The sequence below is a fragment of the Cherax quadricarinatus genome, chromosome 8, assembly GCF_038502225.1.
Source record: "Cherax quadricarinatus isolate ZL_2023a chromosome 8, ASM3850222v1, whole genome shotgun sequence".
NCBI lineage: Eukaryota > Metazoa > Arthropoda > Malacostraca > Decapoda > Parastacidae > Cherax > Cherax quadricarinatus.
Window position 1 is genome coordinate 23,968,526 of NC_091299.1, and position 14,555 is coordinate 23,983,080.

General features: G+C 48.4%; 1 protein-coding gene across 4 annotated transcripts in view; it reads right to left on the reverse strand.

The window, feature by feature from the left end:
• Nucleotides 1-269: 269 nt before the first annotated feature.
• Nucleotides 270-14,555, reverse strand: part of LOC128685480 (uncharacterized) — a 49,964-nt gene continuing 35,678 nt past the window's right edge. For 2 of the 4 annotated variants that reach the window (XM_053772036.2, XM_053772037.2), the window contains exons 7-9: nt 6,155-6,294; nt 5,353-5,483; nt 270-2,089 (exon numbers count right to left, since the gene is read on the reverse strand). In XM_053772036.2, coding sequence (XP_053628011.1) covers nt 2,006-2,089; nt 5,353-5,483; nt 6,155-6,294 — 355 coding nt within the window. In that variant the 3' untranslated portion in view covers nt 270-2,005. The remainder of the gene's footprint in view (nt 2,090-5,352; nt 5,484-6,154; nt 6,295-14,555) is intronic. The other 2 variants (XR_008406509.2, XM_053772038.2) reach the window with 2 other exon arrangements.

Consider the following 14,555-nt stretch of genomic DNA (forward strand, 5'->3'; position numbering starts at 1 on the left):
TGGTTTACATGTTGGCCTGGTGGCTTACATGCTGGCCTGGTGGCTTACATGCTGGCTTGGTGGCTTACATGCTGGCCCAGTGGCTTACATGCTGGCCTGGTGGCTTACATGCTGGCCTGGTGGCTTACATGCTGGCCCAGTGGCTTACATGCTGGCCCAGTGGCTTACATGCTGGCCTGGTGGCTTACATGCTGGCCTAGTGGCTTACGACTCGCCGTGAGTTCAGGCCGCACCCGTACCCTGGTTTAAGGCTAGAACCAAAACACCACTCAATAATTAAAGGATTATATTAAATCACTGGAATATACCAAGGCTATGTCTCATACCCCTGGGCATACCTCCAGTACTGACTAACTGATTTATTCATAGTCTGTGATATCCCAGGATATATGTCTCATCCTCAGGACATACAAGTCATCCTATCAGAGAGGCTGTGACCTATTACAGAACACAAGATAACTCCTGTACAGGGATAATACAGAGAAAGATACAAGGTACATAGAAGCACATCTTACATATCATCACAACCTACACTCAACTTTATTCTTAATTTTTCTCAATACAGACAGGTAGACCTTCCATCTTATTAACATTGATAATTATTACTGTTTCCATTCAGTAGATTTGTGAAATGTGAGTGTGTGTGTGTGTGTGTGTGTGTGTGTGTGTGTGTGTGTGTGTGTGTGTGTGTGTGTGTGTGTGTGTGTGTGTGTGTGTGAAGGATTATAACTGGTGTATGAGTGTGTCTCAGTATATATAAACTGATATTATACAGTCAGACAGAGGTAGAAATCAGACAGAATAAGAAAGGCAAAAGTGACTTTCTATACCCTTAAATCATACATATTTATAATTGCATGATAGTATATGATACTACTGGTTATCGGTATTCATCTGATTGTTGATACCATCAGCTGGTGTCTTTCTGTGTCACATTCTCTTAGATTTCATTAATTACTCTGATAACTTCAAGTAATATATTCAGGATCTGATAATCAACATTGTCTTCAAAATGTCGACATTGTTTTTCACACATTATCTCAGCCATTATAAAAGAACATTTATTTTTTAGTGTGTTTGAGCGATGCAACACAGTGTTAGTAGTACTGTATGTCTGAGTAATACTGTATGTCTGAGTAATACTGTATGTCTGAGTAATACTGTATGTCTGAGTAATACTGTATGTCTGAGTAATACAACACTTGAGTAATACTGTATGTCTGAGTAATACAACACTTGAGTAATACTGTATGTCTGAGTAATACAACACTTGAGTAATACTGTATGTCTGAGTAATACAACACTTGAGTAATACTGTATGTCTGAGTAATACAACACTTGAGTAATACTGTATGTCTGAGTAATACAACACTTGAGTAATACTGTATGTCTGAGTAATACAACACTTGAGTAATACTGTATGTCTGAGTAATACAACACTTGAGTAATACTGTATGTCTGAGTAATACAACACTTGAGTAATACTGTATGTCTGAGTAATACAACACTTGAGTAATACTGTATGTCTGAGTAATACAACACTTGAGTAATACTGTATGTCTGAGTAATACAACACTTGAGTAATACTGTATGTCTGAGTAATACAACACTTGAGTAATACTGTATGTCTGAGTAATACAACACTTGAGTAATACTGTATGTCTGAGTAATACAACACTTGAGTAATACTGTATATGTGAGTAGGTCAACTATGAGAGGGATCAGGCTGGCTAGAAGAGGTGAAGCAGAGAGCTATCAACTCCAGGGAGTACGGAAAACTATTTATTATCATTATCGTTATTATTATTATTATTATTATTATTATTATTATTATTATTATTATTATTATTATTATTATTATTATTATTATTATAACGCCTTGATGATGCGACCACTGGATGCCATTTGGTCTGGACTGGTACCAATGACTTTTGTAAAGATGCTGTGATGAGGGTAAAAGTGTGGCACTCTTCAGCAGAGATGATAAGTGCCAGGGGGTGGCACCTTACATGGCAGCTCGACGGAGTCGGTGGGTGACAGGGTCCAGCTCTGCACCCAACATGGCGGCCAAGGAGTATAGATCACCCTGCTGGAAGGGATAACTCTGATACACACTACTGAATCATTTTCATATCCTGAAATGGTTCTATGTGATACTGTTAAAAATTACTGTGATAAATTATAACCAATTGTGAAAAACTCCATATATATATATATATATATATATATATATATATATATATATATATATATATATATATATATATATATATATATATATATATATATATATATATACATAAACATTTTGACCACCCACCACTAGAGCAAGTGATCCAGCCAAGAAAAAAACGCTTCCACCATCACAATTTCTGTCTTGCAAGAAGTATGTCAACATCACAGTTGAGATGCCTTTCCAAACCACCATCCTCCTTCGGAATGGTCACTCTCCACCTCCAGGACTCAAGTCGGCTAAGTGGTTTCCCTGAATCCCTTCATAAATGTTAGCTTCCTCACACTTCGATAACACGTCAAATCATAAAAACCACTTGCCTCCATTCACTCCTATCTAACATGATTGCACAAGGCTGTTGAATGTCGGAGCCTCTAGCACTCAAAACCTTCTTTACCTCTTCCCTTCAACCTTTCCTAGGAAGATCCCTACCCATCCTTCCTTCTACCACAACATTATACACCTTCCATGTCATTCTGTTTTTCTCCATCCTCTAAGTGTCCTAACCACCTCAATAATTCCTCCTCGGCCTTCTGATTAACATTGTGGTAGCTTCACACCTCTGTCTAATCTCTAGACTACGAATTCTCTGTACATTATTCACACCACAAGTTGCCCTCAAACATGACACCTCCGCTGCCTCCAGTCTCCTCCTTGCTGTAACATTAAAAACCCAAGCTTCACACCCATACAACAGTGTTGATACAATTGTACTATGTCTCATTCTCCCTTTTACCTCCTTGGATAAAGTTCCTTGTCTTCATAGATGCCTCACTGCACCTCTTGGTGTCTATAATGCTGCTCTCAGTGCACACACAGCAACACAGTAGTGCACACACAGCAACACAGTAGTGCACACACAGCAACACAGTAGTGCACACACAGTATATTCTGTCACCTAGTTCATGATGTACCAGGTGTTGCACACCCTGGTATGGATCGTTCAGTAAAAGAAGCCAGATTGAAATACTTTTGGCCTTGTATGGCAACTGATATTTCTGAGTATGTTAAGAAATGTAGTGTCTGCATGCAACATAAAGGTAATGCTAATGGTCCTATTCCAATCCAAGTGTATCCAACTACTAGCGAACCGTGGGAAAGAGTTGTGCTAGATCTGTTAACTAATTTCCAATGTTCCCTCCAGGGCAACAAACATCTGTGTGTTATGGTAGACCATTTCACCAGATATTGTGAGTTAGTTCCTATTGCAGATAAGACTGCCGAGACAGTAGCTAAAGCGTTTAAAGAATGCATTACCTGCAGGCATACCATCCCTAAGTCCCTAGTAACAGATAATGGAGGTGAATTCTGTAATGAGATTCTTGAAAATTTGTGTACCTTGTACAAGATCTCTAAATCCACCATTGTTCCTCATCATCCTGCCAGCAATGGGTTAGCGGAACGAACCAATAAGAAAGTACTTGATGTCTTGAGAGCCACTATCAATCCCAACAGTGAAACTTGGGATGAAGTTATACCTGATGTGCAGTGTGCTATAAATTCTGCTTACAATGTTTCTATAGGTGACACTCCACATTATGCATTGTACGGTGTAGATAAACGTTTGCCTTATGAGTTGTTATATTCTAACCCGAAACCAAATTACAACCCTGATGATTTCATAGCAACTCGTACCAGCCTAGCTCAAAGCGTCTTTAGAAGAATCCGTGAAACACTTCATAAATCAACAGCAGAATTTACAAGAGTCGCAAACACTCGAGCAAAGCCATCCAAAATCAAAGTAGGTTCGAGAGTTATGCTGACTAACTCTAACAAAACGTCTGCAGTGCCTAAGCTTGATCAAAAGTTTGTTGGTCCTTATAAGGTTAGAGAAATTAGTACTGGTCAGTATAAAGAATCGCATTTAGATCATATGAAGTTAGTATGTGATGATAATGATGTTCCAACCCAGACTAATGTGACAGACTCTGACAATCCTCCTGATCCTGTACTCTCTTCCTCTGAGACTCAGTCAGACGATCAACCTGAATGTCGTTATTCCCTATGTACACGACAGGTATTGAGAAATCCTCAAGTATCATTTGTAACTACCAATTCAGATTTGCCTCAAATACAGCATGAGTTAGCCAGTGCAACAGAGTTTGATCCTCCCAAAGATGACACCCATTCTGCATATATCAATCTCACCCTAGCAGAGTTGGGGTTAAATGTAAATAAGATGTATAGATGAATAATTACAGTATCAACTTATCAGTATTCAAGAATTTTTTTTTGTGTTCACGTTCTCTCTGAATTCTGAGAGTTAACAGTCTAGATCTGAGTGCACCGAATCTGCCTTTCTGTTAAACACTTCTTTCTTTGTATATATTTCTTTGTCAGAATCCGTAGATCACATGAATACAGATCGATCGATCAAAAGTTTTTTTTTATCACTTCTATTGCGCAATCCCAATGTTGAGTCTCATTCTATGAGTTGTGCTATATCATACCTTGTAATGCATTAGAGTTTCATTACAGTAAGTTTCATTATAGTCAATTACGTAAGCTTCCATTCCAATATTCTCCTTATGTTATAATGTTCAATTGTTGTGTACTTTGACATTGTATAGAATCAGCCCAAGCCGTACACCTGCCGTCTCTAGTTTGCATAGCTGTATGTCGGGACGACATACGTTAGCGTCGCCGAGCTCTCAGTAGTACCACTTACCAGTAACCAGTTACCAGTAAATGACTCACTACCAACCGTCTGTGTGAATCACTGACTGTTATTCATGTTGCTGTTGACCAAAACATGTTTTTGAATGCCGCTCACCCTAGGCACTGGTGGGTCAGTCTGAGATAGAGAGCAGAGAGAGGCAGGGCGGCTGATGGTGCTTCCTATACTTTCCGTTATAATTATATGTACTAACCAGCCTACGTGAGTGTTCTTACCCCATCCACGTTATCGAACCCACATGACACACACACAGCAACACAGTAGTGCACACACAGTATATTCTGTCACCTAATACTATGGAATTATCTGGGACTGAAGAAGCGGGTAGTGCACGTTGTGTTCCACCCGCTTGTTAGTGCTGTAGCAAGGCACATCTCCCCATAGAAAAAGAGGTGGCTTCACCCCCTAATTATGATATAATAGTAGTAATAACTAGACTTACAGTGAAGCCTTGAAGAGGAGGACGAGGCTTGTTGGCTCTGAAGGCTGAACTTGACCTCTTGAAGCCTGGAATCGATGAGAGGCCATAACCTCCAGACCTCCTCCACACGCGACCTCCAGCTGGAACCATCACTGCAATACACACAAAGAGCTAGAGCTCTATTCTTGCAAACTCAATCAGAACGACCAGGGAAGACCTGACATCACTGTACAAAATACCCTGAGGAGGCGAAAAATGAGTAGAGGAGGGCACAGTTGAAAGTTAAAGACACAGATGAGTAAAAGTGTCTTAAGTCTTTCTTCGTAGGAAAGAATTCTTATACATGGAATCAACACACACACACACACACACACACACACACACACACACACACACACACACACACACACACACACACACACACACACACACACACACACACATACACACACACACACATACACACACAAACACACACACACACACACACACACACACACACACACACACACACACACACACACACACACACACACACACACACACATACACACACACACACATACACACACAAACACACACACACACACACACACACACACACACATACACACACACACACACACACACACACACACACACACACACACACATACACACACACACACATACACACACAAACACACACACACACACACACACACACACACACACATACACACACACACACACTTCAGAAACAACATGTTAGTATTACAAGACCAGCAGTAGGAGCAGTAAAGTGGTATAGTATCAGGCTTGTACAACAGAGTTTAGTACACACCTGCTTGGGGCAGGTGTGTAGCTCTTACAGACTGTGGCAAGAGAGACACTCCTCCTGCTCCTCCACTCTCCTCCTCAGTCTCCTCTACTTCACTCTCCTCATCCTCGTAGTCTGGGAAGAGCTTGGGTTGTGGTGCGTACCTGGCAGATAGTGGTAGGTGTTAGTGGGGTGGTGGTAGTAGTGGAAGGTGTTACTGGGGTGCTGGAAGTGATGGTAGGTGTGAGTGGGACGCTAGTAGTGGTGGTAGGTGTTAGTGGGACGCTGGTAGTGGTGGTAGGTGTTAGTGGGACGCTGGTAGTGGTGGTAGGTGTTAGTGGGACGCTGGTAGTGGTGGTAGGTGTTAGTGGGACGGTGGTACTAGTGGTAGGTGGTAGTGGGGTGCTGGTAGTGGTGGTAGGTGTTTGTGGGGTGCTGGTAGTGGTGGTAGGTGTTAGTGGGACGCTGGTAGTGGTGGTAGGTGTTGGTGGGAAGCTGGTAGTGGTGGTAGGTGTTAGTGGGGTCCGGGTAGTGGTGGTAGGTGTTAGTGGGACGCTGGTACTGGTGGTAGGTGTTTGTGGGGTGCTGGTAGTGGTGGTAGGGATTAGTGGGACGCTGGTAGTGGTGGTAGGTGTTAGTGGGGTGCTGGTAGTGGTGGTAGGTGTTAGTGGGACGCTGGTAGTGGTGGTAGGTGTTAATGGGGTGCTGGTAGTAATGGCAGGTGTTAGTGGGACGCTGGTAGTGGTGGTAGGTGTTAGTGGAACGCTGGTAGTGGTGGTAGGTATTAGTGAGACGCTGGAAGTAGTAGTAGGTGTTAGTGGGGTGCTGGTAGTGGTGGTAGGTGTCAGTGGAACGCTGGTAGTGGTGGTAGGTGTTAATGGGGTGCTGGTAGTAATGGCAGGTGCTAGTGGGACGCTGGTAGTGGTGGTAGCTATTAGTGGGGTGCTGGTAGTGGTGGTAGGTGTAAGTGGGACGCTGGTAGTGGTGGTAGGTGTTAGTGGGGTGCTGGTAGTGGTGGTAGGTGTTAGTGGGGTGCTGGTAGTGGTGGTAGGTGTTAGTGGGACGCTGGTAGTGGTGGTAGGTGCTAGTGGGGTGCTGGTAGTGGTGGTAGGTGTTAGTGGGACGCTGGGAGTGGTGATAGGTGTTAGTGGGACGCTGGTAGTGGTGGTAGGTGTTAGTGGGACGCTGGTAGTGGTGGTAGGTGTTAGTGGGACGCTGGTAGTGGTGGTAGGTGTTAGTGGGGTGCTGGTAGTGGTGGTAGGTGTTAGTGGGACGCTGGTATTGGTGGTAGGTGTCAGTGGGGTGCTGGTAGTGGTGGTAGGTGTTAGTGGGACGTTGGTAGTATTGGTAGGTGTTAGTGGGACGCTGGTAGTATTGGTAGATATTAGTGGGACACTGGTAGCATTGGTAGGTGCTAGTGGGACGCTGGTGGTATTGGTAGGTGTTAGTGGGACGCTGGTAGTATTGGTAGGTGTTAGTGGGACGCTTGTAGTGGTGGTAGGTGTTAGTGGGACGCTGGTAGTATTGGTAGGTGTTAGTGGGACGCTGGTAGTATTGGTAAGTGTTAGTGGGACGCTGGTAGTATTGGTAGGTGTTAGTGGGACGCTGGTAGTATTGGTAGGTGTTAGTGGGACGCTGGTAGTGGTGGTAGGTGTTAACGAGACACTGGTAGTGGTGGTAGGTGTTAGTGGGACGCTGGTAGTGGTGGTAGGTGTTAGTGGGACGCTGGTAGTATTAGTAGGTGCTAGTGAAGTGCTGGTAGTGGTGGTAGGTGTTAGTGAGACGCTGGTAGTATTGGTAGGTGTTAGTGGGACGCTGGTAGTGGTGGTAGGTGTTAGTGGGACTCTGGTAGTGGTGGTAGGTGTTAGTGGGACACTGGTAGTGGTGGTAGGTATTAGTGGGGTCCTGGTAGTGGTGGTAGGTGTTAGTGGGACGCTGGTAGCGGTGGCAGGTGTTAGTGGGGCGCTGGTAGTGGTGGTAGGTGTTAGTGGGACGCTGGTAGTGGTAGGTATTAGTGGGAGGCTGGTAGTGGTGGTAGGTGTTAGTGGGGTGGTGGTAGTGGCGGTAGGTGTTAGTGGGGTGCTGGTAATGGTGGTAGGTGTTAGTGGGACGCTGGTAGTGGTGGAAAGTGTTATTGGGACGCTGGTAGTGGTGGTAGGTGTTAGTGGGACGCTGGTAGTGGTGGTAGGTATTAGTGGAGTACTGGTAGTGGTGGCAGGTGTTAGTGGGACGCTGGTAATGGTGATAGGTGTTAGTGGGGTGCTGCTAGTGATGGTAGGTGTTAGTGGGGTGCTGGTAGTGGTGGAAGGTGTTAGTGGGACGCTGGTAGTGGTGGTAGGTGTTTGTGGGGTGCTGGTAGTGGTAGTAGGTGTTGGTGGGACGCTGGTAGTGGTGGTAGGTGTTAGTGGGACGCTGGTAGTAGTGGTAGTGGGGCGCCGGTAGTAGTGGTAGGTGTTAGTGGGGTGCTGGTAGTGGTGGTAGGTGTTCGTGGGACGCTGGTACTGGTGGTAGGTGTTAGTGGGACGCTGCTAGTGGTGGAAGGTGTTAATGGGACGCTGGTACTAGTGGTAGGTGTTAGTGGGACGCTGGAAGTGGTGGTAAGTGTTAGTGGGACGCTGGTAGTGGTGGAAGGTGTTAGTGGGACGCTGGTAGTGGTGGTAGGTGTTAGTGGGACGCTGGTAGTGGTGGTAGGTGTTAGGGGGACGCCGGAAGTGGTGGTAGGTGTTAGTGGGACGCTGGTAGTGGTAGCAGGTGTTAGTGGGACGCTGGTAGTGGTGGTAGGTGTTAGTGGGACGCTGGTAGTGGTGGTAGGTGTTAGTGGGACGCTGGTAGTGGTGGTAGGTGTTGGTGGGAAGCTGGTAGTGGTGGTAGGTGTTAGTGGGGTCCGGGTAGTGGTGGTAGGTGTTAGTGGGACGCTGGTACTGGTGGTAGGTGTTTGTGGGGCGCTGGTAGTGGTGGTAGGTATTAGTGAGACGCTGGAAGTAGTAGTAGATGTTAGTGGGGTGCTGGTAGTGGTGGTAGGTGTCAGTGGAACGCTGGTAGTGGTGGTAGGTGTTAATGGGGTGCTGGTAGTGGTGGTAGGTGTTAGTGGGACGCTGGTAGTGGTGGTAGGTATTAGTGAGACGCTGGAAGTAGTAGTAGATGTTAGTGGGGTGCTGGTAGTGGTGGTAGGTGTCAGTGGAACGCTGGTAGTGGTGGTAGGTGTTAATGGGGTGCTGGTAGTAATGGCAGGTGTTAGTGGGACGCTGGTAGTGGTGGTAGGTGTTAGTGGGGTGCTGGTAGTGGTGGTAGGTGTTAGTGGGACGCTGGTAGTGGTGGTAGGTGTTAGTGGGGTGCTGGTAGTGGTGGTAGGTGTTAGTGGGGTGCTGGTAGTGGTGGTAGGTGTTAGTGGGACGCTGGTAATGGTGGTAGGTGTTAGTGGGGTGCTGGTAGTGGTGGTAGGTCTTAGTGGGACGCTGGGAGTGGTGGTAGGTCTTAGTGGGACGCTGGTAGTGGTGGTAGGTGTTAGTGGGACGCTGGTAGTGGTGGTAGGTGTTAGTGGGACGCTGGTAGTGGTGGTAGGTGTTAGTGGGGTGCTGGTAGTGGTGGTAGGTGTTAGTGGGATGCAGGTAGTGGTGGTAGGTGTTAGTGGGACGCTGGTAGTGGTGGTAGATGTTAGTGGGGTGCTGGTAGTGGTGGTAGGTGTTAGTGGGGTGCTGGTAGTGGTGGTAGGTGTTAGTGGGACTCTGGTAGTATTGGTAGGTGTTAGTGGGACGCTGGTAGTATTGGTAGGTGTTAGTGGGACGCTGGTAGTATTGGTAGGTGTTAGTGGGACGCTGATAGTATTGGTAGGTGTTAGTGGGACGCTGGTAGTGGTGGTAGGTGTTAGTGGGACGCTGGTAGTATTGGTAGGTGTTAGTGGAGTGCTGGTAGTGGTGGTAGGTGTTAGTGAAACGCTGGTAGTATTGGTAGGTGTTAGTGGGACGCTGGTAGTGGTGGTAGGTGTTAGTGAGACTCTGGTAGTGGTGGTAGGTGTTAGTGGGACACTGGTAGTGGTGGTAGGTATTAGTGGGGTCCTGGTAGTGGTGGTAGGTGTTAGTGGGACGCTGGTAGTAGTGGTAGTTGTTAGTGGGAGGTTGGTAGTGGTGGTAGGTGTTAGTGGGGTGGTGGTAGTGGCGGTAGGTGTTAGTGGGGTGCTGGTAATGGTGGTAGGTGTTAGTGGGACGCTGGTAGTGGTGGAAGGTGTTATTGGGACGCTGGTAGTGTTGGTAGGTGTTAGTGGGACGCTGGTAGTGGTGGTAGGTATTAGTGGAGTACTGGTAGTGGTGGCAGGTGTTAGTGGGACGCTGGTAATGGTGATAGGTGTTAGTGGGGTGCTGCTAGTGATGGTAGGTGTTAGTGGGGTGCTGGTAGTGGTGGAAGGTGTTAGTGGGACGCTGGTAGTGGTGGTAGGTGTTAGTGGGGTGCTGGTAGTGGTGGTAGGTGTTATTGGGACGCTGGTAGTGGTGGTAGGTGTTAGTGGGAGGCTGGTAGTGGTGGTTGGTGTTAGTGGGGTGGTGGTAGTGGCGGTAGGTGTTAGTGGGGTGCTGGTAATGGTGGTAGGTGTTAGTGGGACGCTGGTAGTGGTGGTAGGTATTAGTGAGACGCTGGAAGTAGTAGTAGATGTTAGTGGGGTGCTGGTAGTGGTGGTAGGTGTCAGTGGAACGCTGGTAGTGGTGGTAGGTGTTAATGGGGTGCTGGTAGTAATGGCAGGTGTTAGTGGGACGCTGGTAGTGGTGGTAGGTGTTAGTGGGGTGCTGGTAGTGGTGGTAGGTGTTAGTGGGACGCTGGTAGTGGTGGTAGGTGTTAGTGGGGTGCTGGTAGTGGTGGTAGGTGTTAGTGGGGTGCTGGTAGTGGTGGTAGGTGTTAGTGGGACGCTGGTAATGGTGGTAGGTGTTAGTGGGGTGCTGGTAGTGGTGGTAGGTCTTAGTGGGACGCTGGGAGTGGTGGTAGGTCTTAGTGGGACGCTGGTAGTGGTGGTAGGTGTTAGTGGGACGCTGGTAGTGGTGGTAGGTGTTAGTGGGACGCTGGTAGTGGTGGTAGGTGTTAGTGGGGTGCTGGTAGTGGTGGTAGGTGTTAGTGGGATGCAGGTAGTGGTGGTAGGTGTTAGTGGGACGCTGGTAGTGGTGGTAGATGTTAGTGGGGTGCTGGTAGTGGTGGTAGGTGTTAGTGGGGTGCTGGTAGTGGTGGTAGGTGTTAGTGGGACTCTGGTAGTATTGGTAGGTGTTAGTGGGACGCTGGTAGTATTGGTAGGTGTTAGTGGGACGCTGGTAGTATTGGTAGGTGTTAGTGGGACGCTGGTAGTATTGGTAGGTGTTAGTGGGACGCTGGTAGTGGTGGTAGGTGTTAGTGGGACGCTGGTAGTATTGGTAGGTGTTAGTGGAGTGCTGGTAGTGGTGGTAGGTGTTAGTGAAACGCTGGTAGTATTGGTAGGTGTTAGTGGGACGCTGGTAGTGGTGGTAGGTGTTAGTGAGACTCTGGTAGTGGTGGTAGGTGTTAGTGGGACACTGGTAGTGGTGGTAGGTATTAGTGGGGTCCTGGTAGTGGTGGTAGGTGTTAGTGGGACGCTGGTAGTAGTGGTAGTTGTTAGTGGGAGGTTGGTAGTGGTGGTAGGTGTTAGTGGGGTGGTGGTAGTGGCGGTAGGTGTTAGTGGGGTGCTGGTAATGGTGGTAGGTGTTAGTGGGACGCTGGTAGTGGTGGAAGGTGTTATTGGGACGCTGGTAGTGTTGGTAGGTGTTAGTGGGACGCTGGTAGTGGTGGTAGGTATTAGTGGAGTACTGGTAGTGGTGGCAGGTGTTAGTGGGACGCTGGTAATGGTGATAGGTGTTAGTGGGGTGCTGCTAGTGATGGTAGGTGTTAGTGGGGTGCTGGTAGTGGTGGAAGGTGTTAGTGGGACGCTGGTAGTGGTGGTAGGTGTTAGTGGGGTGCTGGTAGTGGTGGTAGGTGTTATTGGGACGCTGGTAGTGGTGGTAGGTGTTAGTGGGAGGCTGGTAGTGGTGGTTGGTGTTAGTGGGGTGGTGGTAGTGGCGGTAGGTGTTAGTGGGGTGCTGGTAATGGTGGTAGGTGTTAGTGGGACGCTGGTAGTAGTGGAAGGTGTTATTGGGACGCTGGTAGTGGTGGTAGGTGTTCGTGGGAGGCTGGTACTGGTGGTAGGTGTTAGTGGGACGCTGGTACTAGTGGTAGGTGTTAGTGGGACGCTGGAAGTGGTGGTAAGTGTTAGTGGGACGCTGGTAGTGGTGGTAGGTGTTAGTGGGACGCTGGTAGTGGTGGTAGGTGTTAGTGGGACGCTGGTAGTGGTGGTAGGTGTTAGTGAGACGCTGGTAGTGTTGGTAGGTGTTAGTGGGACGCTGGTAGTTGTGGTAGGTATTAGTGGAGTACTGGTAGTGGTGGCAGGTGTTAGTGGGACGCTGGTAATGGTGATAGGTGTTAGTGGGGTGCTGCTAGTGATGGTAGGTGTTAGTGGGGTGCTGGTAGTGGTGGAAGGTGTTAGTGGGACGCTGGTAGTGGTGGTAGGTGTTAGTGGGGTGCTGGTAATGGTGGTAGGTGTTAGTGGGGTGCTGGTAGTGGTGGTAGGTGTTAGTGGGAGGCTGGTAGTGGTGGTTGGTGTTAGTGGGGTGGTGGTAGTGGCGGTAGGTGTTAGTGGGGTGCTGGTAATGGTGGTAGGTGTTAGTGGGACGCTGGTAGTAGTGGAAGGTGTTATTGGGACGCTGGTAGTGGTGGTAGGTGTTTGTGGGAGGCTGGTACTGGTGGTAGGTGTTAGTGGGACGCTGCTAGTGGTGGAAGGTGTTAGTGGGACGCTGGTACTAGTGGTAGGTGTTAGTGGGACGCTGGAAGTGGTGGTAAGTGTTAGTGGGACGCTGGTAGTGGTGGTAGGTGTTAGTGGGACGCTGGTAGTGGTGGTAGGAGTTAGTGAGACGCTGGTAGTGGTGGTAGGTGTTAGTGGGACGCTGGAAGTGGTGGTAGGTGTTAGTGGGACGCTGGTAGTGGTAGCAGGTGTTAGTGGGACGCTGGTAGTGGTGGTAGTGGGACGCTGGTAGTAGTGGTAGGTGTTAGTGGGGTGCTGGTAGTGGTGGTAGGTGTTCGTGGGACGTTGGTAGTGGTGGTAGGTGTTAGTGGGACGCTGCTAGTGGTGGAAGGTGTTAGTGGGACGCTGGTACTGGTGGTAGGTGTTAGTGAGACGCTGGAAGTGGTGGTAAGTGTTAGTGGGACGCTGGTAGTGGTGGTAGATGTTAGTGGGACGCTGGTACTGGTGGTAGGTGTTAGTGGGACGCTGGAAGTGGTGGTAGGTGTTAGTGGGACGCTGGAAGTGGTAGTAGGTGTTAGTGGGACGCTCGTAGTGGTGGTAGGTGTTAGGGAAACGCTGGTAGTGGTGGTAGGTGTTAGTGGGACGCTGGTAGTGGTGGTAGGTGTTAGTGGGACGCTGGTAGTGGTGATAGGTGTTAGTGGGACGCTGGTAGTGGTGGTAGGTGTTAGTGGGACACTGGTAGTGGTGGTAGGTGTTAGTGGGACGCTGGTAGTGGTGGTAGGTGTTAGTGGGGTGCTGGTAGTGGTGGTGGGTGTTAGTGGGACGCTGGTATTGGTGGTAGGTGTTAGTGGGACACTGGTAGTGGCGGTAGGTGTTAGTGGGGTGCTGGTAGTGGTGGTAGGTGTTAGTGGGGTGCTGGTAGTGGTGGTGGGTGTTAGTGGGACGCTGGTATTGGTGGTAGGTGTTAGTGGGACGCTGGTAGTGGTGGTAGGTGTTAGTGTGACGCTGGTATTGATGGTAGGTGTTAGTGGGACGCTGGTAGTGGTGGAAGGTGTTATTGGGATGCTGGTATTGGTGGTAGGTGTTAGTGGGACGCTGGTAGTGGTGGTAGGTGTTAGTGGGGTGCTGGTAGTTGTGGTAGGTGTTAGTGGGGTGCTGGTAGTGGTGGTGGGTGTTAGTGGGACGCTGGTATTGGTGGTAGGTGTTAGTGGGACGCTGGTATTGGTGGTAGGTGTTAGTGGGACGCTGGTAGTGGTGGTAGGTGTTAGTGGGGTGCTGGTAGTGGTGGTAGGTGTTAGTGGGGTGCTGGTAGTGGTGGTGGGTGTTAGTGGGACGTTGGTATTGGTTGTAGGTGTTAGTGGGACGCTGGTAGTGGTGGTAGGTGTTAGTGGGACGCTGGTATTGATGGTAGGTGTTAGTGGGACGTTGGTAGTGTTGGAAGGTGTTATTGGGACGCTGGTATTGGTGGTAGGTGTTAGTGGGGTGCTGGTAGTGGTGGTAGGTGTTAGTAGGGTGCTGGTAGTGGTGGTGGGTGTTAGTGGGACGCTGGTATTGGTGGTAGGTGTTAGTGGGACGCTGGTAGTGGTGGTAGGTGTTAGTGTGATGCTGGTATTGCTGGTAGGTGTTAGCGGGACGCTGGTAGTGGTGGAAGGTGTTATTTGG